Below are 27,797 nucleotides of genomic sequence, written 5' to 3'. Positions count from 1 at the left end.
GGAGGAGGGGCCTGGAGGGAGGTGACTGAAACATGGGGGCAGACTTCCCCCTTGCTATTCTATGTTAGTGAGTTCTTGGAGATCTGGTGTTTGAAAGTGTGTAGCATCTGCCCCTTTGCCCTCTTCCTCCGGCTCTAGCCATGTAGGACATGCCTACTTCCGCTTCACGTTCCGCCACGATTGTAAGCTTCCCAGGGCCTCCACAGCCATGCTTCCTGTACCACCTGTAGAACTGTGAGTCAATTAAACCTCTTTTCTTTACTTATAAATTACCCAGTTTCAGGTAGTTCTTTATAGCAGTGCAAGAACAGATAAATACAGTGCTCAAACAGTTTTAGATTTTCGGATTTGGGATGCTCTCAACCTGCACCATTAGATTATACTCTCTTGGTATAAATTATTTAAAAACAAATCCCAAACTAATACATAAACAAGCCAAACAAACCTATCAGCATAAACTTATAAACACAAACACAAGCAATACACAGACAACAGGTAAAACAGGGATGGTATTTCTGGATGGTTTAATCATGAATGGCAGTAGACAGTGCAAGAAAAAAGTTCCTAGAGCATGATAAACCTTGGTTTCTAGCACAGCATAAACCTTTCATTTCATGGTGTACATTTCACAATATTAAAAAAAAACCCCAACCCGGTTTTCATGATTAAAGCCATGGGGAAAGGACAATGTTTCCAGGGAGCAACGACTTGAAGCACACCCTTGGGGCTATGCGGTGGCCGTCGGCGGGGCCAGCTTCAAAGTCCAATCCACAAGGCACAGGTTTTCAAACCTTTACCTCTGTGTACAAGAAAGTACATGAACTTTAAAAACGTGTGTTTCCTCGTCTGTGTTTAACACCCTAACGATGATCAGTTTGGGGGAGACGTACCCCTCCCTAATCACAGGTAGGACCACTTCCCAAATCAATGAAACGACCGTCCTCTTTTGTGTCTTGACTTCAGGTGTCCGGCCGAACGACGGAGTCTTTTCCTTTCTTGTCGATGCAGTTTCTCAGCCTCCTGTTGCTTCTTCTGCTGTTCAGACTAAAAGAGAAAATGAAATGAGTAGAGGGAAAGAGAGAAAATTCTATACCTCTTTTCTGGTAACCGTCAGGCTGCCAACAGTACCACCACCAATCTCAGAACTGCTGCCAGGAGAAATGCTGCCCACAGGCTCCAGGGGACATGGTGGGGCTGCCTGGACTCTGCTCTGACAAATGCTACCCTGGCAGAAACAGCAGGACCAAGGCCAACTTTTACCATCAATGCAAAAGCAGAAATTCTGAACCCCAGGCAAGAGAAGGGCCCTGACAGACCAGTCTCCTACAAAGTAGGAGACTGGTTTTTCAACCAACACACTCACACAACCACTGGGATGTTTTAAAAGAGTCTACACAAGAGCCACCTTAAGAAGATGATATCACTTGAGTGTCCACTTCCTTTTAGAGATCTTTGTTTACAAACTAGAGCCATTAGTTTATTCCCACTGTTTTTAAAAACAAAAAATACTTAAATGTACTAAAAGTACGTTATTAAAGCATTCATTCACTAGAACTTGCTCCAAAGAATTTTTAGCTGTTTCCCAAAACTCCACTTCTCCTTAAAAGCAGCAAACTGCTCTCATTAATCACTGATAAAAGCCAGGCAGACAATGCACACGTTCACAGCTGCGATAACCATGTGGACTCTCGGGCTGACTGCTGGAAAGGTGCTCACATTTGTTCTCAATGCTCATTGGCTCACATGGGAGCTGGAACTCCTCCCTACCCCATCCCTGGCGCCAAATGGTTTAACTACTTTCAGCAGAAATTCTTAGAAGAGCATCACTGCAGAATCCACAACAAAGGTAAGAGTTATACGGTTTTAAAAACACATTTGATGGTTTTGAAAATACAAACTCCTGAATGTAAAGCTCAAAAAAAAAAAAAAAATTCTTAGTGGTGGAACTGCACAGATGGTAAACTAAGAAAGCACTGTCAGGGGCCTCAGTTGATAAAGTGGAAAAGCACCGTCTTATGGACACCCAGGGAACCTGCTTCTCTGGGATCTGTATTTTCTTTTTTTTTTTGAGATGGAGTCTTGCTCTGTTGCCAGGCTGGAGTGCAATGATACAATCTCGACTCACTGCAACCTCTGCCTCCCGGATTCAAGCGATTCCCCTGCCTCAGCCTCCAGAGTAGCTGGGACTACAGGCACCCGCCACCACACCCGGCTAATTTTTGTATTTTTAGTAGAGACGGGGTTTCACCATGTTGTCCAGGATGGTCTGGATCTCTTGACTTTGTGATCCACCCACCTTGGCCTCCTAAAGTGCTGGGATTACAGGCGTGTGCCACCGCGCCCAGCCAGGATCTGTATTTTCCACACACCTAACAAAACACATGCATCTGTATGTTACCCTTGAGGAGAAAGTGTCCAGTGGATTCACCTCTTGTGGATATTACCCACTCTTCTAAAATTGAAGAGCTGCAAGTGAGAGAATAGCGGGGAAGGAAAGCAATTTGTAATGTCAAAAAAAAAAAAGGATGCATTTCTCCTATTCTACTAAGTTCTTAAACTGGGTTTCTGAATAATTCTTAAGTCCCTTCTCTGACTATTACTATTCTTCAACTGTCTTTTCAAAGTAAATCCTGTCCTGTGTATTCTTCTGAAGTGCGTCCCAAACTCCTCCACTGTGCTCCGTCTCAAAGGGTCCCACCCAAGCCCAGGCTGCTTCCGCTCCTAAGCATGGCCACCACGGAGCTGCCTTCCTCGTGCTCTGCTTCCTTTCAAATATCCCTTGAGGCAACTCTCCATGCAGCAACCGGAAGGATTTAAAAAAAATAGAAATAACATGTCAGTTCAGTCCTGTGCTTACTGAAACTGTGCAAAGTTTGGTCCCTTACCAAACACTCTCACAGCCCTCTGCTCTCCTTTGAAGCACTTGCCGCAGTTCTAATGATATAATTAGAGGTGTATAACTTTTACCCGCTGTCTCTCTCTCCCAGTACACTGAGAACTGTGGTGGCAAGAGCCATGTCCGTCCCTAGCATGCAGCACAGGGCAGGCATCAATACACATGCGTTAATGGAAAACTCAGAACTCCTTCTAACGCTCCCTAGCTGAGCAAGTGATGACACCACCAGGAGCCCTGTAAAGTGAACCAACACCAGTTACTCAATATTTCGATTCTTCATGTTAATCAGGGTTTATTTAAAAAGGGTTTCTTCAGGCCAGATATGGTGGCTTACACCTGTAATCCCAGCACTTTGGGAGGCTGAGACGGGCGGATCATGAGGTCAGGAGATCGAGATCATCCTGGCTAACATGGTGAAACCGTGTCTCTACTAAAAATACAAAAAATTAGCCGGGCATGGTGGCAGCTGCCTGTAGTCCCAGCTACTCGGGAGGCTGAGGCAGGAGAATGGCGTGAACCCGGAAGATGGAGCGTGCAGTGAGCAGAGATGGTGCCACTGCACTCCAGCCTGGGCAATAGAGCGAGACTCCGTCTCAAAAAAAAAAAAAAAAAAAGGGTTTCTTCATATAATTTTGGAAAATTATGTGCTAAATACAGATAAACAAGGTGTGTGTGTTGGAGCTTCTAAGTTAAGGTACCTTCATAAGTCTTCAACATGGACATCAGTCCAAGGTTTTTCCCTTATCTGTCTGATGGCAAAAGTAATCTTCCAGAGTCACCATTTACATCTCCTGGAACACATTTTGGGAAGCTCTGCCAGACTTTCTCCACCAAGGTAGGAGCTTCGAGAGGAGCTTGTAAGCAGTGACTATTGTTCTGCAGACAAATTTCCACGCAGAAAAAGGACTATGACTAGCCTCTCTCCCAAGGCTGCATCTGGAAGGCCTTGCCGCCACGTGGCGCATTCAGGAGGATGGGATCTATGGGCCCTTAGCGCTTCTCCTGGGTGTTTCTGCCTCCTCTTCCCGACTACTTCACCACAGCCTCCAGCACTCCTGTCACAGAGGGAGGAGGAGGACAGGTGCAAACAGGCACATTTGTATCAGCAACAGTCTCAGGCTTGATGAGGAACTGTACTAAATGGCATTTTAAAATTAGATTTGTGACTGAATCCCAGTTTTGCCACTATACAATTTTAAATGACATTAAAGCATGGATTTTCTCTCTTCAATTTTATTGAAATTTTAGGAGGTACATATGCAAACATAGGAAAAACTCAAGATTCTACCTGAGCATATCGAACATGCAGTATAAAAAGAGACTTCTATGAACAACTGCCTGAATAAGTAAAATTTACTGTAAACTAGAACTCAAGTAAAACTGAGATTTAATAATTAAAATGTCTGTCAAGTAAGGAAACACACACATCAAACATTAATTGACACAGTCCTCAAAACAGTTTCAAAGCCTCTGCTTGATTCAGTTATAAGGCCATTTAAAGCAATTCTTAATACTTTTTTTATAAACAAAAATATAATTTCGGAGCCATCTTATTTTCATTTTACTACAAATTTTAAACTGATCTTCAACTCAGTACCTCCCAATTTAGAAACAGTGGGAAAAGGCTTGTATTTTCATGTTACTGCAAGGTAGGTGCTCACTCAACCCAGCAGAGGGGCCTCTGCAGGAGCTGAGGTGGCTGTGCTGCAGACCTGGGATCCTTCCAGGCTATGCTGCTCCTGCCCCATTTGACATCACTTGAGTTTCAGAGGGAATCAACGAATGCTTCCAGGTATAAAGAAAATTGATAAGAAATTAGGAACAGGCACAATGAGGTCCCTCTGAATGTGTATTTGGCTTACGTAAGTGATAAATGTAAGAGGGCAAATTTGCTCTCAGCAGACAGAATTAACTGAAAAGCTTTTTGCACTTAGAATAATGAAGTTTTTTATTACTTGGCAAGCCTCCTGGATGCACGTTGGGAAAATTTTAGAGAAATCAGAGATGAATGGGTACAGGATGTGATGAGGTAGTTCTCCAGAGATGACACACAAATGACCAATAAGCACATGATAAAATGCTCAACTCATTAGTCATTAGGGACCTGCAAATCAAACAACACACCACTCACACCCACTAGCATGGCTATAATAAAGATGACCGACGAGACAGGTTTGGTGTGGATGTGGAAAACCTGCAACCCTCATACGCTGCTTGGTGGGAATGTAAAATGGTGCAGCCACTGTCAGAAAACAGTCTGACAGGTTTCTCAAAAAGTTAAATAGCTACACTGTATGACCCAGCAATTCCGCTCCTAGGTATAGACCCAAGATAAATAAAAACACATGTTCATGCAAAAATTTACACATTGATTTTCACAGCCAATTATTAATCGCTTCCCCCAAAAGAACACAACCCAAGTGTCCCTTAAAAAACGAATGAATAGCAAAATGTGTTATATACGTACAATGGTATATTACTCAGCCATAAAAAGAAATGCAATTCCAATGCAAGCTACACCACTGAATGAATAAACCTTGAAAACATTATGCTCAGTGAAAGAAGCCAGTTATGAAAGACTTCACATTGAATGATTCCATTTGTATGAAATGTCCGGAACAGGCAAAGCTATGGAGACAGGAAGTAGATTAGTGGTTGCCAGGGGCTGGGGGATGAAAAGATGGGGGTAAATGCTAAAGGGTATAGGGCTTCTTTCTGGGGTGATGAAAATGTTCTGGAATTACACAGTGTGATGGTTGCCCAACTCAGTGAATACACTAAGAATCACTGAATTGTACACTTTAAAAGGATGCATATAGTCTGTGAATTATATCTCAATTTTAAAAAAGAATAATCTCCCTACTACTGCTTATGGAAAAAAAAAGGGATGAAATCTTTGTCATTCTTTTCTATTTGGTGACTATATTGAAGAGGACTGACTTTGAATGAGAAAAAATTTTTTTGAGAAATAAAACTGTATCCAGTTAACAGTAAATATTTAAGCAGCTTACTCCTCCCACAATGTGTGACAGGTACTATTACCACTGGCTTAAAAAAATGCATCTTATAAATCAACTTAGAATAGGATGACCACTGGCAGAGTAGTCTGTCTTCTAAAATGATAGTATCTGGGCAAGCTGGGTGTGACTGTCACAAGTTATCAGAACTCGCCAATTCCCGGTCTTCTTCAAAGTCCATATACATGCGAGGTAGCCCTACATCCTCAGAGGGTCAGGATGTAGTAGCCCTACATCTTTAGAGGGTCAGGATGGGACTTCTGCTTTATAAGCCGCACCTGAGGCCACAGAGCAATCCAGAAACCAAGACGGCTGGTTCATCTCCAACAGAGCTAACTCCAGGGCCACTAACTCCCTGTCTCCCTTGGGACACCAGTGACATTCCTGGCTCTGCTGCAGTCACACACTGTGCTCTTGGCCCACCAGGGACTCTGGTTGCAAGGAAAATGCTAGAACAGGGAACACAGCTTCCTCAATAGGGGAAAAGCATTGAGAAGGCTGCTCTGAGGACACACACACAAACACTATTGAAAGCCTATTTTTCTTTTGTGAATTAAAAAATAACAATAAAAGACAACTCACCCTCTTTAACGTGAATGTCAATTGTTTGCTGCCAACGGTGGTGTCAGATACACTCAATGTCCCATTTTTTGCTTCAATTTTCAAACGATCTTCAAGGGTTTTGCTATGGGAAATTCAAAAGAATGCCACATTAATCAAAATTATGTTTTAATTTACCATTTGAAACAAGTTTTGATTAGAATTGATAGTGAAGAAAAATGTTTACACATGTAAACAGAAAATATCATTCATTTAACACAATAAATTGAAAGAATTAGGTGCATTCAAATAGTCATTATTCATATTCCAGAGATAGACTGTAAAACAATGGCTGGCAAAAACACCCACTAATTTAATATCTTAAGTGGCAGGACCAAACACTTCAATGCCTGCTACTTTTCTTACTAAAATCAATCATATTTCTGAAGACCAAATGCAAAGAGCAATCTACTCCTGAAGCCTGTAATTGATCATAATGGTCAATGGCATTTATGATATAATGATATATTTAAACAATACACAAATTAGGTATGTGAGTATTTTGGCCACTCGTCCACCTTTTACAAAGGAATGAGCACAAATTAAGTCCTCCAGGTCAAGCCACAGAGAAGAGCTATGATAATTCTCGTTTTTCCTTCACTCAGTCTTAACTCTGTAGACTGCAAGCCATCATTCCACAGCATGAACAGCTTGAAACATGAATCTGTCTGATGACGCTGAGAGAAAACAAAAGCAATTACACTTTGGGTAATTCTACCTGATTCAGCTCTAGCCACTGCTATCTCTCCAGGTATCTTTCCTTTTAGTTTCTTACTTGACTTACTCTTTCTGACATACTTTATTCCAAATTTAAATCTCATTTCTTGATCACATTTTCCAAATTTTTCTAGGCTCTCTTTATATAATCTGTCTCTGTTACAGTCTGCAGTGCCCTGCATTTCACTGTCATCTGTGTAATTAACATAATCCCCCTCTGCTTTCCAATAAAGACGTTAAGTATGAATTTTGTACCCATTATATGAAACTTCACTGCAAGTTATAATAATGTTTTATTGTAAACTAGAACACTGGCCCTTTTTGTTAACTTGGTTTAGAGGGAAATAAACTGAATTAAGCCGAATGATATATATTTGCAGTAAGTTTAAACAGTTACTCTAACTTTTCTAGAAATGGCTAAAGCAATAGATTCCTATCCCCCTGATAAGATTGAGAGAGATGCGAGGGAAGACAAAGAATATGGTTCTCTTCTATTCTGTTCCCTCCTCAAAAATAGTATACTGTCTCCTGTCCTCCCTGCCCCAGATCAAATTCAATGCAGCCCTTTAAAGTGATGGCTAAGAAACCTGACTGAAGAAAGAAAAAGGCTGAACTGTGTGAAAGAGTCTTTTTTTCCCTGAAATATGATCTTTGTAACTAATTACTGAGGAGAGCACAGCTCCTAAACGATCCTTAAGACAAAGGGATGCTCCTTTGAAATTCTGAAGCTAATGTTTGATGCTCACACCATGTGAAATTTATCTCTAGTTTACAACTCGTAGTAATGTACTAAACATACCTTCTTTATATAATTTGAGACATAAAGTGGTTAGCATAAAAGTGGCACTCTTTTCTAAGCAATAATGTTATTAAGAAGCACTTTTAAAGTACTTTTCATCTTCAAAGTTCTTTATAGACTAACTAATTAATCCTTTCAACATCCCTGAGACAGAAGTATTTATCCTTTATAGATGGCAAAAAAGGGAGGTAAGATGTGAAATGACTTGCTGTAGGCCACGTAAGGATTCAGTTCTAAGCAGGATTCCAATTTCAGAATTGCTGGTTTCCAGGCAAGTGTCAGGCCACACTTGATTTACACAGTTTTGTTCAGGAAACTTGTCCATTAAGTATTCTCAATGACAAGCTTCCACATGAGAAACGGAATGAAATGAAGATTTAGGTTAGCTTTTTTTTTTTTTTCCCGAACAATTCAAAAGTGAAGTGTAAACGGACTCTGGCATGCATGTGAATTATGTGAGCCTCAGCAAATCCCTCAACCTGTTCATGTCATTCTTCTTCTTTCTTTTCATAGCTATAAACTCTGAGGTTTCAAAGTTAACAGGGCTGCTGTGCCTATGGAGTTGCCATTCTTTTATTCCTTTACTTTCTTAATAAACTTGCTTTCACTTAAAAAAAAAAGTTAACAGGAATTCTGAATAACTATAGAACCACTGAGAGAAGATGGTATACAGAAAACACTAATTTAGGAAGAAAAAGACTTTGCTAGTAAATTGTGAGCAATTATTACTCTGTTAAGAATGACCTTACTTCCTCCATGATAGGGCATACACATTCTGGGGTTTCTCTCAATGTACTTTCAATGTGCACTTGTAAAAACTTGTTCTGTCTAGGCTATTTGGAAAGACAAGCTGAGTTTTGGAACAAACCATGGCAGAAGATCAGACACAGACAGAGACCGTGTGTGGAGATTTCTACATTAAAGAAGTTCCACTTCCCTCCCTTTGAAAGTCAGTTTACTGAAAGCGTTTGCTAACCAGCAGTTCCACAGCCTGCTTCTTGAGTGTGACTTTGGTCAGAGATGACCTAAGTAGACACTGCTGTAGGAACACCTGAAAATTCCTTATTGAACAGAAAAACAAAAGGCAGAACACCACGCTGCATGCGCTTCTCAGCATGTTTCTTCCAGGACACTGGCAGGTGGCAGAGGAGGATGGCAGAATTGGCCTTTCCCTCCCCCTCCTCTCCCCTCCCCCGCTCCCTGGCCCGCCCCTGCTTCTTTTCCCTGCCTAGGCTTTACTTTAGGTCTGACAGCCATGGGGGACTTTTTCATTGGTGTATAGTAAAGGATTCTAGGGGAAAATCAATTGGAACAAGTAGATAAAAACAATCCCCAAACTTGTGATTGCTAAGAAAATAGATAGAGGCTTTACAATGTTGAAAGTGGGTAGAATTACTCAGTGTAGAATGCAGAAGGCTCCCAGGGGAAGAACCTAAATTATTAGTAAATTTATCTTAAAATAAAAAGGAAAGTGGGCAGAAACTACAAGGAAGAAAATCAAATTAAATATTTAGATGCCCCAGGGAGGCTAATTTACTTTGGGGTTTTAAAATACGAGCACACGCGCACACACACATATTTAATTAAAACTCAATGCTCCTCAGATGAGAGGTTTTGAATCCCACTGCATGGAAGGGGCAGTGTGGGGGTGGGGGTCATATTCATAAAGGTATGTGCTTCAGGACAAAATTGAGAAGAGTTAATTAACTCTAATTAAAGGAGCCCCCGCTCCATAGTCTACACCGGAGGGAATAAACTAGAAAATGGAGAAAGAGAATCCACAGATAAAGGATTAAGCATTTTTTAAATTTAAAGTATTTGCTTTAAATAACTACCTTTGACAAATATTTACATATGCCATAAGGTTTAGTAAAAACTTTATTTGAATGCTTTCCGTTTCCATGTGTTGCTTGAAAGGCCCTATTTCAAGAGACTTAAACTCAGGCAACCATGAAATCTGATGCTTCATCTATAGGCATAACGAAGATGTAAAAGATTCTTAATATCCGGCATTGCTGGAGTGTGGGGAAACAGGCGCTCTGGCCAGAGTGCAAAGTGCTCAAGCCTTTTTGGAGGGTGATCTGGCAGTCTCTATCGCATACCCCCGCTGATCCAGCAAACTCCTACTAGGAATACACTTTAAAGAAATACTTGTCCGTGTGCATACACATATCTGTGACTGTGAAAAGGGAAAGAGAAAAAGCAGCAACCTCAACACCCATCGTCAGAGGAACAACATACATCACAGCACACCCACCTTATGAAGTATTTATGCAGCCAGAAGGTAAGCCTACTGTACTTATAAAGAAACATTTCCAACACTTGCTGCTAAATGAAAAGAGCAAGTTAAAACAGTATAATTAGGCTGGGCACAGTGGCTCATGCCTGCAATTCCAGCATTTTGGGAGGCTGAGGCAGGAGGATGTTGTGAGGCCAGAAGTTCAAGACCAGTCTGGGCAACAAAATGAGACCCCATCTGGACAAAAAATTTTAACAATTAGCCGCATGTGGTGGCCTGTAGTCGCAGCTACTCAGGAGGGTGAGGTGGGAGGATCATTTGAGGCCAGCAGGTCGAGGCTGCAGTGAACCATGATTGCGCCTCTGCACTCCAGCCTGGGCGACAGCGTGAGACCCATCTCAAAAAATAACATGAAGAGTATGAACCATTCATGTTAAAGAAAAAAAGCTACAGGTATAGATGTGTGAGTGTGAACACATACAGGAATGAATGCATTTTTTAAAGGAGAGAAGTATGGTGCACACGCAGCCATGACCTCAGGGAGGGAGGTGGGGGACAGGAGAGGCTTTAACCTTCAGTCCACACTCTTAAGTGTTACAATGATAACATGCCTACATAGTACTGAGGACGTATTCCTTGAGTAATACAAGATTCTCTTTTTAAAAATGTAAGCCTGGAATTTAATTACTTTCCAGATTAGATTTTTAAATGCTTATATTAAAACAAAGCTGCATTACCTCAGCTCTTATCCACTATCAGAGGAATGTGAGCTGAAGAGTAAAAACACGCCATATTAATTCACAAAGTGGATAATGTTGCAGACACGATAAAAAGCTCACCCAAAGCTACCAAGCTACCTGGTGAAGAAGATGAGTTCCCCAAAGGCAGGGATTGTCTTAAACATCTTTGAATTTCTAGGACCTACCACAGGGCAGGTACTTCAAAGAATGCTTTCATAAATGGAACTGAAAGGCTGCCTGGCAGCTAATATTGACTACCCAAGGAGAGAAGTTATCCCCATCAACTGAAACGTGGAGAGTTTTCATTCTAAGGACTCTCTTCCTCCACTGTTCACCAACGCACACAGCTCCACTCCTATACCTTGCAGGTCACGGCTGCTCCAGATACCAGAAAAGGCTGATGTGCCCAGATTCCTGAGGCCAACAAGCATGGCCTTCCCAATCTTTCTACCTCTAACCAGAATGATTTCCCCTATGTCCACGCATCTGGACTTCTTTCCTCCATGTCTCTGAGGATGCATACCTTGTCTTTTCTGAGGCTCTCCTTACCTGGTACTCGGGCCCACTGCCACCCGGTTCCTTACCAGATGCTACTTTATCAACTGACTCAATTCTCTCAATTCCTTACTACCCACTTTCTGTGGCTGAGTCTTCTCTGCCTACTAACAAATCACGTCTCTCAAGTCTATAAACCGCTTTCCATCAAGTTATTGGCTTTCATCCCTTTCTTTCACTACCAAACTTCTTGAAAGACTCACCTACACTAACTGTTTACTGTGTTTTCTATCTCCCAGTCACTCGTGTCTCTATTGCAGTTGGCCATTTGGCAGGACTGAGAAACGAGTGCCAGTGAGGCCATCCACATACTGGCCTTTTCCCAGCCTTCATGCCTGGGCCTCTCTACTCCGATGGGTGTCAGGACCACTCCCTTCCCTGAGACACGCTCCAGGTTTGGCCCTTTCCAGTTTTCCTCTCAGCTTGTTGACAACTCCAGTATTTTTACTGTCCATCTTCTCCTCTGTCTGCTTTCTAACAGAGTTTTTAGTCCTAGGCAATCAGTACATCTGTGAGGTCTCTAAAATTCTATGCAAATACATCACAGGCATTTGTATTTTTCTCTAGAGAGGTGTATGGTATGGATTTTATCACAGATTCAAGTAAAATATTTGTTTTTCCCCAAGCTTCCATTCTTAGCCCTAATCTTACTTTATACAATGACGCTAAATCTCTTTTCATTCGTGATCTTGACCACACAATAAAGGCTGGTATCTCTCAAACTGACATCTCCAGCCTCCTCTTCCTGGGCCCGATGGACACTGGCTTACTGAATGTGACACAGAAGACGCATGGGCTCCTTTATTTAATGTGCACAAAACCCAGCTCATTACTTTTAGCCTTAAACCTATTTTGCATTCTGTATTTTTTACCTCAATGGCAACACTGCTAGACATCTCTACGTCATCCCTGACTATTCCCTTCTCCTTTGATATTATTAGGAACTGATGGTGGAGTTTGTGCCCGTTTTTCTTTCTCACTCTTAGTCTTCTGGTCTGTCTGCTCCTCTCCACCCCATCGTTCAGGCCTGTGGCCCTTCTAACTGGGATGATTCTAATGGTTTGAGAGCTGGTCTCTGGGTGTCCAGGTTCTCCGCACATTGTCTTTCTAAAATGGAGATATTCTGCTAATGGGTTTCTGGGAATAGGGACTTTTTATGCCTATGTTTTTATTTGCTACAACAAACATGCACTGCTTTTATTACAAAAGTATTTACAACACTAGGGGAGGGGTTGGAATAGATTGGATCCCATTCATCTAAGCTGTAAGATCGTGGCTTTCCAGTGCTTGCTCGGCTACCCCTTCAGGCACCCCATGCTCTGGTTGTAGGAAGGCACCCCCAACCCTTCGCATGGCCTGCCTGTGGCTGCGCCGTGCCTCTGCCAGGAATGCGATCTTTCCCACCAGCCCTGAATGCTCCACTCTGCATCCTTCCACAACCAGTTTCCATATGATTTCAAGGCTCCCCAAATTCAGCTCCTTCCTTCTTATGCTCCTTTCCCATGAACGCTTCAGGTACACAGGCCATGTCGTTCTTCCCATCCCCTGGGTCTAGAATGCTGGTATGCTCGCACTGAGCAGTTGATAAATGCTTGATGAATGAATGGGTGGTGGAGAGGCTGATAAGCGGATGAACAGACTCACAAACAAAGTTAGCCCACTGTAAGGCATAAAAATATGTGTCAACAGACACACGTGTTTATCTAAAGCCATATGACCACACCAAGCAACGCAGACAGCTCACTCAAGTCTCCAGCTACCACTCACGATCCACCTTTCCCTTTATAGAAACAGTTTTAAAGCTAGGCAAGTCCAAGTGAACATTTAAATATAACACATTCAATCTGATGTTGTCTCTTGTTGACTGGCTTGCGGTAACTTGCAGAATAAACATACAGAGTCACTTTAGTTCTCTGAAGGATCATGGTTTAATGCTTCACCAAATACTCATGTAAATATTATCACTTATATAGTTCTCAAAAAGGATGTTTAACTTAGTGATATTTAACTTAGTAGGAATGTTTAACTTGGTGATATTTAACTTAGTAAGAATGTTTAACTTGGTTATATTTAACTTAGTAAGAATGTTTAACTTGGTGATATTTAACTTAGAATGTTTAACTGCAGTTTATTCACCTTGCTATGGGTTATTCTTAGATACAAATTTTTATCCTCTTTGTTTTATACCTCCATATCCTACTACAGCCCCCAGGCAAAAGGAAGAATGTTAGAGAGATTAGTCAGACCGCCTACCCCCAAATCACAGCCTCCTGTTGCTGTGGTTACACTCAAAACAACTGCTCCCAGATTTTTCTGGTCAATGGCTATGGGGAAAAGGAGTCCTTTCTCAGCAGATCTTGAAGGAGTAACTTTTGAGTTGCCTGATATGTTGTCATGGCAAAAAAGATTCACAGTTTCAGCAAGTATTTCTCAAGTGCCCACTCTATTCTAAGTACTTATTCAAGAGCCAGAGATAAAGCAGTAAATAGAGCAAGACAAAAACAGCATATACTCAACAAATAAACTTACTCCACAGAACCAGAACAGCACAAACCAAGCAGGACTCCCAGTAAAACACCTACGCATAACAGCTGTATAAAAAGTGAGGCTGCACACGCTGCTGGAGAATGTAAAATGGCACGGCCTGTGGACAAGTTTGCCGGTTTCTGAAAAGGCTAAACATAGAGTTACTATATGACCAGCAATTTCTTCTAATTCTTGCACATAGATGAAAACATATGCAAAACACATGTAAAACTGTATAAACCAATGTTCATAGCAGCATTATTCATAAAAGCCAAAAAGTGGAAACTACCCAGATGTCCATCAACTGACGAAGGGATATATAAACTGGTCTATACATACACTGGAATATTACTTGGTAATAAAAACAAATGGAGTGGAGTTGTCCCTTGGTATCCGCTGGGGAATTGGTTCCAAGACCTCCCTTGGATACTAAAATCCATGGATGCTCAAGTTGTATAAAATGGTGTGGTTATTTCCATATAACCTGTGCACACCCTCTCCTATATGTTAAATTATCTCTAGATTACTTATAATACCTAATACAATGTAAATGCTACATGCATAGTTGTTATACTATTGTTTAGGGAATAAAGTCAAGAAAAAAGTCTGTACACGTTCAGTACAGTTACAATTTTTTTCTGAATATTTTCAACCCATATTGGTTGAATTTATGGATGAGGAACCCTTGGATACAGAGGGCTGACTACACCAATAGATGCTACAACACGGATGAACATTAAAGACACTGTGCTAAGGGAAAGAGGCCAGCCACAAAAGGCCACACAATACACAGCTCCTTTTACATGAGATGTCAGAATAGGCAAATCGATAGAGACAGAAAAGTAAACTAGTGGCTGCCTCAGGATGGGAGATGGGGTAGGGTAAATGTGGGGTGACTGCCCATAAGGCGTGGGGTTTCTTTTTGGGGTGATGACAATGTTCTAAAATTAAGGTGATAGTTCCAGAACTCTGTGAATATACTAAAAACCAGTGAACTGCATGCTTTAAGCAGATGAATTGTATGTTACATAAATTATATCTCAAGAAAGTGGTTATTTTAAAAAGTGAGGTTGGTCAGTAAAGAAAACACCTTCAAAAGATACCAAGAACATTATAGTTGGCCCTTGAATGACATGGGTTTGAACTGCACTGCTCCACTTATACACGCAGTTTTTCCAAGAAAAGTTAACACCATTACTCGCCTCCCCCTGCCTCCCTTCCACTTCCTCCTCTTCTGACTCTGCCATCCGAGACAGGAAGACCAATCCCTCCTCTTCTTCCTCTTCAGACCACTCAACATGAAGACAACAAGGATGAAGACCTTTACAATGATCCTCTCCCACCTAATGAATAAATATATTTTCCTTTCCTTATGATTTTCTTAATAACATTTGCTTTTCTCCAGCTTATCTTATTGTATGAGTACAGTATACAATACATAGAACATACAAAATATGTGGTAATTGACTCCTGACTATTAAAAATTCTGGTTACCAGTATGCTATTAGTAAAGTTTTCGGGGATATTCTAGGCTCTCAGTCACCAGGAAGGTTTAAAAAAAAAAAATGAAGTTTTCGGGAAATCAAAAGTTGTGTTAGGTCTAGACTTTCTAGTGAAAATAAATAACACAAAAAGTGAAATGCATATATATATTTTATTTTTTATTTTTATTTTTTTTTGAGATGGAGTCTAGTTCTGTTGCCAGACTGGAGTGCAGTGGCGTGATCTCGGCTCACTGCAACCTCTGCCTCCCGGGTCCAAGCAATTCTCCTGCCTCAGCCTCCTGAGTAGCTGGGACTACAGGCACGTGCCGCCACACCCAGCTAAGTTTTATATTTTTAGTAGAGACGGGGTTTCACCATGTTGGCCAGGATGGTCTCCATCTCCTGACCTCATGATCCGCCCCCCTCGGCCTCCCAAAGTGCTAGGATTACAGGCGTGAGCCACCGTGCCTGGCCTAAATGCATATTTTTTACTTTGCAGGGGGTTGGCACTCCTAGCCCTCGAGTTGTTCAAGGGTCAACTCCACTGGCTTCTTTATTCATGGACATATCTTTAGTTCATCAGAACCAGAATTTTGAGGTGCTTCTGAATTCTAAATTCAAGGATTCACTACATCTGGTGTTGCAGATATTTGCTAGAAGCTGGTGAAATCAAGATGAATAAAACATATCTCAACCCCAGAAACAATTCCACCTGTTCACTGATGTCCTCCCCACCCTTTTCCTCCTCCCACTTCGGAGAAAACACCTTCTCCTGCACGGAGAGCTGGGAGCTGGAGAAGTACAAGGTACAGAAATGTACTGACCCCAGCCTAACACCTCGTCTATTCTGCCCACTCCTCTTGCTCCACCTCAAGACTGCTCCCTTGGCTCCCCAGACATTCCACTATTCTTTTAAGACATCTCCTGTGACCGTCTATCATATTCCAATCTTGTGCATCAATACTTTGCCTAGGAATTCTCAAAGCAGAGACTTGCATAATTTAGAGTTTATATACAACTTGGGCTTGACACCTAGCTTGTTCCTGACTCAGACTCCTGACAACTGAAAATTATTCAAATAAAACTACCTTTTTGGGGAAGGTTAATTTTTTTGGAAGGGTGGTAAATATTTATAACATAAAACTTACCATTTTAACCATTTTTAAGCAGACAGTTCAGCAGCATTAAGTACATTCACACTGTTGTACAACCACCACTACCAACTATTTCCAGAACATTTTCATAATCCAACCTGAAACTCTGTACCCATGAAACACTCGGCAACCACCATTCTACTTTCTGCCTCTTTCTACATATTTGCCTATTCTAGAATACCACTCTTTTCGATCTCTCAATTTTCCTGAAAAAGACTTAAAATTTCTGGCAAATTTTCCAAGTAACCTTTTCAATAACCAGGTAAAGTGAGATGGGGTAAACATAACCGAGGTTCTAATTTTTTAAAATAACTTTGTGAAGAAGCAGAAAAGTTGTCATCTCCTAGCAACCACTGTCCAAAAGGCTTCAAACCACTGATCTGTAGGGCACAGAGTAAGTATTTGTAGGTGAGGGAACCCCATGGGGAAAAAACAAGGACAAGGAAAGTGTGTGGCTTCTGCAGCTTAAAAGTGTTCCACTGATACTCATAAGGCTCCCTCTACCCTGTATTTTACTCAAAAAGTTGTGACAAATAAGTAAATCCCCTAGAGACCACTGTACTTCAATAGCAATGCTCCCCTCAGGCCTCCTGGGTGCTTCCCTCACATCACCTCCTGCACGGCCTTACCTCCCCCGCTTCCCTCGTCCCCTCCACCCTCTGCACCTCCATCATCCAAAGACAGAAATGTCATCTTTAGGGCAATGTGCCAGAGAGGAAAAGCAAGGGCTTGGTTACATGTCAACTGTGCACTCAGGCAGTGCTACTCACTTCATCAGTTTCTGCTTTGTGGCAGAATCTTTGAAGCTTCTAAATTCTTCTCCTGCTTTGATCTCATAAAACTGGGGCTTTAGGACTGTCTGCTGGTCCTCCTTGAGTCGTTCCTGCCGCTTCACTTTTTCCTCCTGCTGGAGGAGTCTGCGTTGCTTCCTGACCTCTTCAACCCAGGCTTTTTCATCATCTGAACTCTCCGAACTTTCTGCATCACTTGGTTTTCCTTCCGGCTCTTCCTCCTCTTCCTGAGAATAAAAATAGTAAGCAGCAACTCCTTTCCCCCAGTCAAACACAGACCCCTTGGTTTCTCTGAAGCAGCACTGGCCCATTAATGAGTGCCTAACAGCTGCTCTACTGCATGCATCAGGAGAAATGCCTTTAATTAAATAAGATAATACTCCTAAGCCGAATGTCAAACACTTAATATGGAATTAATTACATCTCAAGTATAATCAAAGACTCTTCTAACTTACAAAGAAAACATTACATTAAAGAAACAGTAGCTAATTCTAACTGATAAGGAGTACATTACTTTTTCACGAAGTTCTTGTTGCTCTAAGAGTCTTAGTTTCTTCTTCCTTTTTTCACTAATTTTTGAAACAAGTGGATTCAGAAGCCTAAATTCTTCACTCTCTTCATCTACTTGGAAGTCAGGGTTCTCAAACATAACTTTAAATCGATCATCGGTGAGAATATTAGGAAGACTCTACAAGGAGGAAAAAGTACGTAAAAATTTAAGTTAATATCTGATTAAAATTTGACCAGAAACATGGTTTTAAAACACTGATTCTATTATAAGTTAATAAGCAGCATGAGGCATACATTATTAACTCATTATGAAATTTCTTCCAGGACTTTCAACGTGCCCCTAGGTTTTAGCTGCCACCACCAAAACAACCTCTATTAATCTACTTTGCAGATGCTCTACACCACTTGGCCATTACACACAATGAGCCAAGAATGAGCCTTTTGGCTAACTTTATGCTTAACAGATTAGAAAGAATTTCTTCAATTAACATTTTAATGCAAAAAAACACCTTTCAAGAAGATACTAGGTTTTTAGAAAGTGGCTTTTATTATTTTTTAGAGATACGGTCTCACTCTGTCACCCAGGCTGGAGTGCAGTGGCACAATCACAGCTCACTGCAGCCCCAACCTCCTGGGCTCAAGTGATCCTCCCACCTCAGTCAGGCTCCCAAGTAGCTGGGACCACAGGTGCACCACCGCACCCGGCTAATTTTTTTTTTTTTGTAGAGATGGGTCTCACTATGTTGCCCAGGATGGTCTTGAATTCTTGGGCTCAAGCAATTTCTCGTGCCTTGGCCTCCCATAGTACTGGGATTACAGGCATGAGCCACTGAAAACAGGGCTTTTAAATAAAGCTTAGTTACTACACTGACTTAAAATAAGCAATTCTTTCAACTTCAGATTCCAAAACTGGGAGAGGAGGTATACAAAGCCAGTAACTCACATGGTGGGATGCAGGAAGCTGGTGATGTCAGTTTACCGATTCCAGCTGAGTTACTGGGAAACAGAACCTTTCCATCCCCTACAGGGTTGTTTCATCAATATTCCCCCTCAGGTCAACTAATTGTTGTCAAAGGATATTGTGTATCCTTTAGATACAAAAACTTTGGCTACTGAGACCCATTTAGATAGCTCAGGACTGACACTAAATTCCTTTTTATTTGTACCATTTTCAATGGAAAGTTTTCTAAACTGTACTGTAAACTTACCTGTTCACTTAAGTAGATGACAGAGAATCTTACACATTTAGGACTGTCTTATTGTTCCTTCTCTGCTACAGGCTTGGAAGCCAGATGAAACAGCTTACTCAGAATTGTTTGTCAATCAGAGTAAACAGCCCTGAACACTGCTGGAAAAAGCTGACCTGTTTGTGATGGACTCTGACTCTGCTGAACAGACTACTTTACTATTTCTCCACTGTTGAGAGTAAACAAGATTGCAGGCAGTTGAGTTCTGAATATTATTTGTGTGACAGACCTATACAAAAGTTTAGTAAATCATAAGATATTAAGGAACTTGGCCTGTTTATTATTTGTATGTACCTAAAAACAGATAAACCCTTACCTAAAATTCTAAGATATTAAATGCAGCAAGTTTTCCCTGATTAAACATCATTTCCAAGAAAGACTTAGGACGGAGGGAAAAAGAAAGGTAAGATCGGGTTCCTGATCCTAAACTAGTAAGGAAGAAAAAACACTGCAAACACGTGCTACTAGGCCTCTTCTGAGGGCTGCTCGGTAGTGCTGAAAGTGCCACAGGAGAGGACAGAAAAAGGAATCCCAACAAGACACCCCAGGAGGGGCCTTGGGGGGTGCAGCATCAGGGAGGGGGCTTGAAACATGAGTAGGTTTCAACAAGTAGAAATCTGAAGAAACAGCATTTCCAGCCGATGGGAGTGGTGAATAGTCTGGCGACATAAGAATGATGCAATTTCAAAACAATTTTTTGATTGGGTCATACTGTAAAGGATTTTAAATACCATGACTGTTATTTTGAAGATATAAGGGGAAACCACTAGCGAAGAGAAGGAGGGGGAGGGAGAAGAGGAAGAGGAAAAGGAAGAGAAACGAAGGAGGGAGACAGGGAAGGAGGGAGGAAGGAGAAGATGGATGATCAACAGAAGTGTGCTTCAAGACTCCCAGATGACAGAACTGGCCAGGTGGTGGTTCATGCCTGCAATCTCAGCACTTTGGGAGGCTGAGGTGGGAGGACTGCTTGAGGCCAGAAGTTCAAGACCAGCCTGGGCAACATGGTGAGACGCTGTCTATACAAAATATAAAAAATTAGTCAGGCGTGGTGGTGCACGCCTGTAGTCCCAGCTACTTGGAAGGCTGAGGTAGGAGGATCGCTTGAGCCTGGGAAGTCAGGGCTGCAGTGAGTTGAGATCACACCATGCACTCCAGCCTGGGTAACAGAGAGACCTTGTCACAAACAAACAAACAAACAAAACAACCCAAAATTGTGCTTCAAAAGTCTGCAGCAGCATGATGTCTGACGGACTGCTGAGTAAGAAGTTAGCAACATGAGAAGACTAAGAAGCCATTTTAAGAAACTGGCAAGAGAGACAGGGCCTGAATTAGGGCAATGGGAACAGACAGTTTTTAAGAAAGAATAATTGTGAGATACAGTTCTAAATTAGAATTGACAGATCCAGCTATGGAGATGGGAGGGTTAAGAATTAAAAACAGGGTTAGAAACTTCTCTCAAACATGTAGCTTAAGCAACCAGAAAGCTGGCGACACTGAGTTAGAATCCATCACTGGAGAGCATTAGGAAAAAACGCAGGGGTGGAGTAAAGGGGAAGAAATCACGCTCCATTTAGGGCTGCCTATGCCTGTGGCACAGGGAGAAGAGCACCAGGATTCAGACGGACACCACTAGGTGTCTGGGAACGATGCGCCATGTCTCAGGGGAAAGGAGGGGGCTATGATGTAAATTTTGGAGTTATCTGTAGATATCGGATAGGTGATATTGTCAAAGATAATTTCAAATGAATAACTATGTGCCTATTACACATTTTCAGGTTAAAAAAAACCCAAGGGCAAATATTTACTTTTCATCTTACTATATTTATTAAAGTAATAATCATATTTAATAAATAGAGAAAATGTTACAAAGACTACATATGTTGCTGGTATTAAGTTTTTTTCTTAATTTAAAACAAATCAATTGCATTGCCTAAAGACAAGTATGCTTTGGATGAACAACTATAAAATAAAACCTCTTCTGACCCAGCTTGTAAAAATATTTCCCTCAGGGTTTTTTCCTAGTCTGTTTGTTTTCACAGCTGTCTTAAGGAAAAAAGTAGGATAAGGTATAGCTATTAATGTTCTATAGGAGCTTACAAGTGTCTGGCTAGTGATCCGTCCTATAAATACCCGTCTACACATGCTCAACTTTACCATTAAAATACAGAAAACATTAAAGTACTATTCATACCACAGTCCTACCTGGAAGAATGGTATCTGTCTACCTGAGTGGGATGCCTATTATTATTTTGTTCCAACATAGTAACGTATATGAAGAATGATTGCCATTTGAAACAAATTAGTTTTTTTTTCTTCTTTTTTTTCTTTTGAGATGGGGTCTTGCTCTGTCACGCAGGCTGGAGTGCAGTGGTGTGATCTCGGCTCACTGCAACCTCTGCCTCCCGGGTTCAAGCGATTCTCCTGCCTCAGCCTCCTGGAGTAGCTGGGATTACAGGCACGCGCCACCACGGCCGGCTAATTTTTGTATTTTTAGTAGAGACGGGGTTTCACCAGTTGGTCAGGCTGGTCTCAAACTTCTGACCTGGTGATTCGCCTGCCTCGGCCTCCCAAAGTGCTGGGATTACAGGTGTGAGCCACTGCACCCCGGCCAATCAAATTAGTTCTTTCAATGCTATGATACCTATGAAGTTAGGCTGGTACAGACTTCTGAGTAAAGATGGTGGCTTGAACACCAGTATCTTCTAATCTCTCCTAAAACTTCACTGGAACAACAGAAAAGGAGCTTTTTAAAAAGGGCATAAACCCTTAAGAAAAAAAGGAAAGGAAATAGGGGTAATAAAAATTTGGAAGCCAGAAAGAAAGCCTATTTAAAAATCACACCCCAGCTCTGGAAAGGCTGGCCCCAGCCCTCTCCCACTGAGAAGTTGCTTGGCTGAGGCTGGCACTGCAAGAGCAAGAGAGGTGTGCTGGCCACAAGGAGGGGAGGGCAAGGCTGGCACAGGGGGGTGAGGTGCCCTCTGGACCCCTCCAACCTCCTGTGACCTACAGTGGTCAGTTCTAGGAATGCTGGTAGCCAGGCCTTTACCCCCCCAAGCAGGAGGACCTGACCAGCCAAGAGAAAGACCTAACAGACAATGACATGTGCAGCGTCCCTCCCCAAACAGTGTGGCCAAGTCACCGCACAGTGACTGAGGGACCCTGTCCCCACCTAGAGTTTTCATTCAGTTTTTTAACTCTCTTATTCCTCACTGCCAAAAAATAACTATGGATCATGGCAGGAAAAACTAATTGAAATTTTCTTTCAAGAAAATTCCCCAGCACTGAAGACCGAACTTCTAGACTGAGATGGGCTTGCAGCACAGTACAGTCGCTTCGTGTCAGGTTTCCCAGGACGCTTCCTCTTCCTGGGCTTACACTGTTATTTTAGAGAAACAACTCCCCTAGCAACTTCCCGAGGAAAAGCAGCATTTAAGGGGAATTGGTTGTTGTTGAGAACTTGCATGTCTGAAAATATCTACCATACCCTCACATGGACTGACTGCTTGCCTAGGTTGGAAACTATATTCCTTCAGGAAACTGAAGGTTCTTGTAATTCTCTGTCCAACATGGGCTGAGGTGAAGTGAATGCCCAGGATAATGGTAAAGGGAGGTCCCAGGATTAGAAGGTGACCAGGCCAGAATGGAATGGGGCAGAAAATTCTAGAAGCAACTTCTTCAGGAAGGTAAATAAGCATAAGTCTAACCTATCTAAACACCTCAAAATAAGACTTAGAGAACTGACATAGAATTGGGTGTTGATTAGTGATAACTACATAGAAAACGAGCAAGAGAGACAATTATTAACTTCAAAGGACACAAAGATTGAACAAGAAATGCAGTCACAGATTACTACTGACTCGGCTGGAAATAGCACTTACGTAGGCCAGGCATGGTGGCTCGTGCCTGTAATCCCAGCACTTTGGGAGGATCTCTTGAGCTCAGGAGTTGGAGACCAGCCCAGACAACACAGTGAGACCTCAGCTCTACTAAAATATATACATACCTATATATTAGCTGGGTGTGGTGTGCACCTGTAATCCCAGCTACTTGAGAGGCTGAGGTGGGAGGATCACTTAAGCCCGAGAGACTGAGGCTGCAGTAAGCTATGATTCTGCCACTGTACTCCAGCCTGGGTAACAGGCTCTATCTCAAAAAACAAAAGTACGACAATGTAATGCTGAATACCAACTTAATCAAAATCACAATATAGCTTCCTTGGAAAGGAAAGTTATCAAAAGATAATGCCTAACACTAAAAAGTTAAGAGGTAGGACTACAGGCAAGAGGGAGGGAAGGGGAGGGGGCAGAGAGAGAGAGAGAGAGATTTATACCAAAATAATCAGCTAAAAAGGCAAAAGTGGTTGTCTGAGAAGAGGTGAAAATGGAGGAAGGCAGAGGGAGGAAAAGGGGCAGACAGTGGGATGGCCTACATTCCTAACAAACCTTGGAGAAATGTTTAGGTTTTTTTTGTTTTTGTTTTTGACAGAGTCTCACTCTGTTACTGGGCTGGAGTGCAGTGGCACAACCATGGCTAACTGTGGCCTTGCAGGGAGATCCTCCCACCTCAGCCTCCTGAGTAGCTGGGACCACAGGCATGCACCACTACACCCAGCTAATGTTTTGTAGAGATGCGGTTTCACCATGTTGCCCAGGCTGGTCTTGAACTCCTGGGCTCAAGTGATCCTCCCTGCCTTGGCCTCCCAAAATGATGGGATTACAGAAATGTTTTTTTGTTTTGTTTTTTTGTTTGTTTTTTGAGATGGAGTCTTGCTCTGTTGCCCAGGCTAGAATGCAATGGCATGATCTTGGCTCACTGCAACCTCTGCCTCCCAGGTTCAAGCAATTCTCCTGCCTCAGCCTCCCAAGTAGCTGGGATTACAGGTGCGCACCACCACACCCAACTAGTTTTTCTATTTTTAGTAGAAATGGGGTTTCACTGTGTTGGCCAGAGTGGTCTCAAACTCCTGGCCTCAAGTGATCTGCCTGCCTTGGCCTCCCGAAGTGCTGGGATTACAGGTGTGAGCCCGTAAAGTTTGTGTTAGGCACTGTGCCCAGACTGAAATGTTTAGTTTTTAAAACTATGTATGTATAACTGTAATTTAAAAAAAAAATTTAATTGATACTAAAAAAGCTTTAAAAATAATATTTTGGATGTTAAAACTGACCTGATCCAACCCAAAGTATCTGTACCTAATTGTATTCCCTAGAGAGATGAAGTATTACTTTAATATAAGTTCTCAGTGGTATTTAGTAATTCCTGAAACTGCTAAAATATCTCTTCCATGGGTTCCTAGCCACAGAATACACATAGCCTAGAACAGTGATCCTCAACCTTTTTGGCACCAGGGACTAGTTTCGGAAAAGACAAGTTTTCCACAGATGGTGGCGAGGGGGGGGGGGGGCAAGGGAGTTTTGGGATGATTCAAGCGCATTACATTTATTGTGCACTTTATTTCTATTATTATGACACTGTAAAAATAATGAAATAATTGTACAACTCGCCATAATATAAAATCAGCGGGAGCCCTGAGCTTGTTTTCCTGCAACTAGAAAGTCCCATCGGGGGCTAATGAGAGACAGTGACAGATCATCAGGCATTAGATTCTCATAAGGAGCAGGCAACCTAGATCCCTCACATGCGCAGTTCACAATAGGGTTCATGCTCCTATGAGAATCTAATGTGGCCACTGACCTGACAGGAGGTGGGGCTCAGGCAGTAATGTGAGCGATGGGGAGTGGCTGTAAATACAGATGAAGCTTGAGGTTCATCTCCTGGTATGCGGCCTGATTCCTAACAGGCCCCAGACCAGTACCATGGCCTGGGGGTTGGAGACCCCTGGCCTAGAGATCTCATGCACAGTCCTGCCTGAGCTGCTGCAGAATGAAAGAAAAGTACATTCATCAGAGACTTTAAGGCCACAGCAAGAAACTGACAAAAAAGACTAACATACAAAAAATGATACCTATAGGAAAAATAGCTCTAACCAAAATTCAAACCCTCACAAATCAAACAGATCACAGATGCCCATGCCTCTCAAAGCTGTTTGTGCATACTGGAAATTCAATACATATTTGTTGAAAGAATAAATACATTCATTCATTTTTTTTTTAAAGAGATGCTGTCTTGCCCTGTAGCCCAGGCTGCAGTACAGTGGTGTGATCATGGCTCACTGCAGACTCCAACTCCTGGGCTCAAGTAATCTTCCTGCCTCAGCCACCCAAAGTATTGGGAATACAGGCGTGAGCCACTGCACTCGGCCTTAATTGTTAACTAGAATTAATGCAACCAAAATTTCTGAGTTTGGATAATGTCCATATAATACTGATTGACATTATGTGGTGGGCCACTTCCCATTTTAGGTTCAATATCAACCATACAGTAAACATCTTATTCGATTTTTGTGTTCTCAGTGGCAGCAATATTTGGGAACACATTTCACTGTCTCCAATAAATTTCAGCTGCAGACAAGGCAAAACATACCTTTCAAATTGGTATTGCAAGATGCCGACTTTCAAATCAGGAGGTATCACAGCTAGTAAAGTTCTCAAGCTTTTGAGGAGCTGAGTTCAAAGGCAAGACTAATGATCTGCTGATGAGACTTAGCAATTCTTTCAAGTAGTCTTTTAAATTATAATGAAGGATTCTTTCCTTAATTCATGAGTGATTTCTACGATCTTCACTTTACATAAGATGAAACTGTTCAACAACAAATTATACTAACTTTTTCCAAGCACAGCCTCAGATTTTCAAAAGACCATATATAAATATTTCTGGAATGAAACTGAGCTCTGATAATAGGTCTGATTTGGGCTAGGAAGTCACCAACAGGAAGATTAGGGGCACATTTTACAAATACTACTCTTTGGAAGAATTCTGTTATCACGTGATATGGCTACAAAGATCACATTTCCAGCTATGAAGAGCTGAAGAGAAACTGCTGTTTGATGGAAGAAGATAGGAATTTCTAAGGTTCTTCCTCCTTTTCACTGGAAGTAAAATGGTACACAGCTTGGTAATTCTTTACAGGGTGACCCACAAATAGGTTTTAAAATAATCAAATGCCATCCTGATAGTTAATTAGAGAATATGTAGCAACAAAATGAGTGAACATCAACGGAACGTAGATGTGACTGGAGATAACAGAAAGGCAAGTTCTTGATTCGCACGGTGCCAACAGGAAGGAGTAGCTAAGGAATGCAGTTGAAGAATACCAGGTGCCCCAACAAGACGGTTCAAATTTCAGTTATCTCTGTTCATCAACTGAGTACGTTCATAAAGTATAACTCCACAGCGAGCTCTTTAGTCCACAAATCCCTACGTAAATAATGGGTTGCTTTTCTCAAAGCCTGTCAGTGACCGGACACTGCATCAGGCGGTGTGATGCACAGTGAATTTCCTGCTCAGTTCCTGCAGACAGGACGCGTGTATAACTGTTGCATTGCTTCTTTAGATACTGAAGACAAACTCGTGTGACATTTACAAAAAAGAACAATTTACAGAGAACTAATCAACAAGATAAAACTGCAACAACAAAAATGTGAATCAAATTTAAAGGGAGTTATAGAAGAAAGAGCTGGCTGTGGGAATACAGGGAATGTGGCTACTGTCACTGGCTGGCACTCTAAGTCTGTAGTGAGGGGACCACGTAATGGTGAACCTCTGAAAACAAATGAGGAAAACAGTTGTGACAAGAAGAAGAAAAGTGTCCCAGTGGAAGTGACACTGGCAAAAAACTTTACATGAAAGGAACTCTCAGAGACAATTCATAACGTCAAAAGAGCAAAGGATGAAACATCGGAAGCTTATCCAAACTTAGAAAGTGAGTATGACAATTTGCTGAGGCAAAGAAAAATGCTGGCTCCGTATCAAAAGTTTAGGAGGAGAAAACAGTAAGCACTGTTCCAAGTACTATTGACAAAAGAAATAAAAGAAAACAAAGAAAATAAAATACTCAATTAGGCTTTATTCCTAATGTTTTAAATTGCAATATAATGAAAAGATCCTAGTTTTCCAATTTATAATGGACAGTAAGAGAGTTTTTAATGTTTTGTCAAAAATGTTTAAAGGCATGGAACAATGCTAATTTTCCCTACTGACCATGAGCATTGCTCTGCATGTGTTCAACTTGTGAGGTCATTTCCACCATCCTACACTATGGGGTATTCTAAATCTTCTCTGGCTGCCCTCAACCTCAGCAAAGGTCTACAAAGAAATGGGGGGAAGAGAAGGGCACTTCTGCATCTAGATAATCACAGGGCCTTATAAACAGGCTCTGGTATAGCATGCTGCACAAAGTAGCAAAATTAAATTGTAACTTAAGTATTCTTGCCTCTATCAGATGATAAAGACTCTGGCATAAAACACAGATAGGAATGCAAACATCTACAGTCTAAGTTAGCTCTACTCTCTATCTACTGAAGCCTTAGGGTATGTACATCCAAAGATCACTTCCATTTAGCTTTTACTGTAAAATGACATTACGAAGCAGAAAAGTTACCTCCCTAATCATGCTTAGGCTTAGC

At 41.7% G+C, this 27,797-nt stretch overlaps 1 protein-coding gene and 1 long non-coding RNA gene across 8 annotated transcripts in view; one reads left to right on the top strand and one right to left on the bottom strand.

The window, feature by feature from the left end:
- Window positions 1-507: 507 nt before the first annotated feature.
- NOL10 (nucleolar protein 10) overlaps window positions 508-27,797 on the bottom strand; it is a 116,691-nt gene continuing 89,401 nt past the window's right edge. For 6 of the 7 annotated variants that reach the window (XM_034952604.3, XM_055108244.2, XM_003826963.7 and 3 more), the window contains 4 exons: window positions 18,033-18,206; window positions 17,498-17,745; window positions 6,496-6,598; window positions 508-1,044 (listed from right to left, as the gene is read on the bottom strand). In XM_034952604.3, coding sequence (XP_034808495.1) covers window positions 925-1,044; window positions 6,496-6,598; window positions 17,498-17,745; window positions 18,033-18,206 — 645 coding nt within the window. In that variant the 3' untranslated portion in view covers window positions 508-924. Of the gene's footprint in view, window positions 6,599-17,497; window positions 17,746-18,032; window positions 18,207-27,797 lie in introns of all 7 variants that reach the window. The other variant, XM_063595052.1, reaches the window with a different exon arrangement.
- On the top strand, window positions 1,721-27,315 carry LOC117979070 (uncharacterized). The gene is made up of 4 exons (XR_004669687.3): window positions 1,721-1,846; window positions 8,862-8,978; window positions 10,005-10,313; window positions 19,308-27,315. It is a non-coding gene; the product is annotated as an uncharacterized LOC117979070 (long non-coding RNA).

Source organism: Pan paniscus, chromosome 12, assembly GCF_029289425.2.
Source record: "Pan paniscus chromosome 12, NHGRI_mPanPan1-v2.0_pri, whole genome shotgun sequence".
NCBI classification, from domain to species: Eukaryota; Metazoa; Chordata; class Mammalia; order Primates; family Hominidae; genus Pan; species Pan paniscus.
Note: the sequence above shows the minus strand (reverse complement) of the source record. Positions and strands in the feature narration are given on the sequence as shown.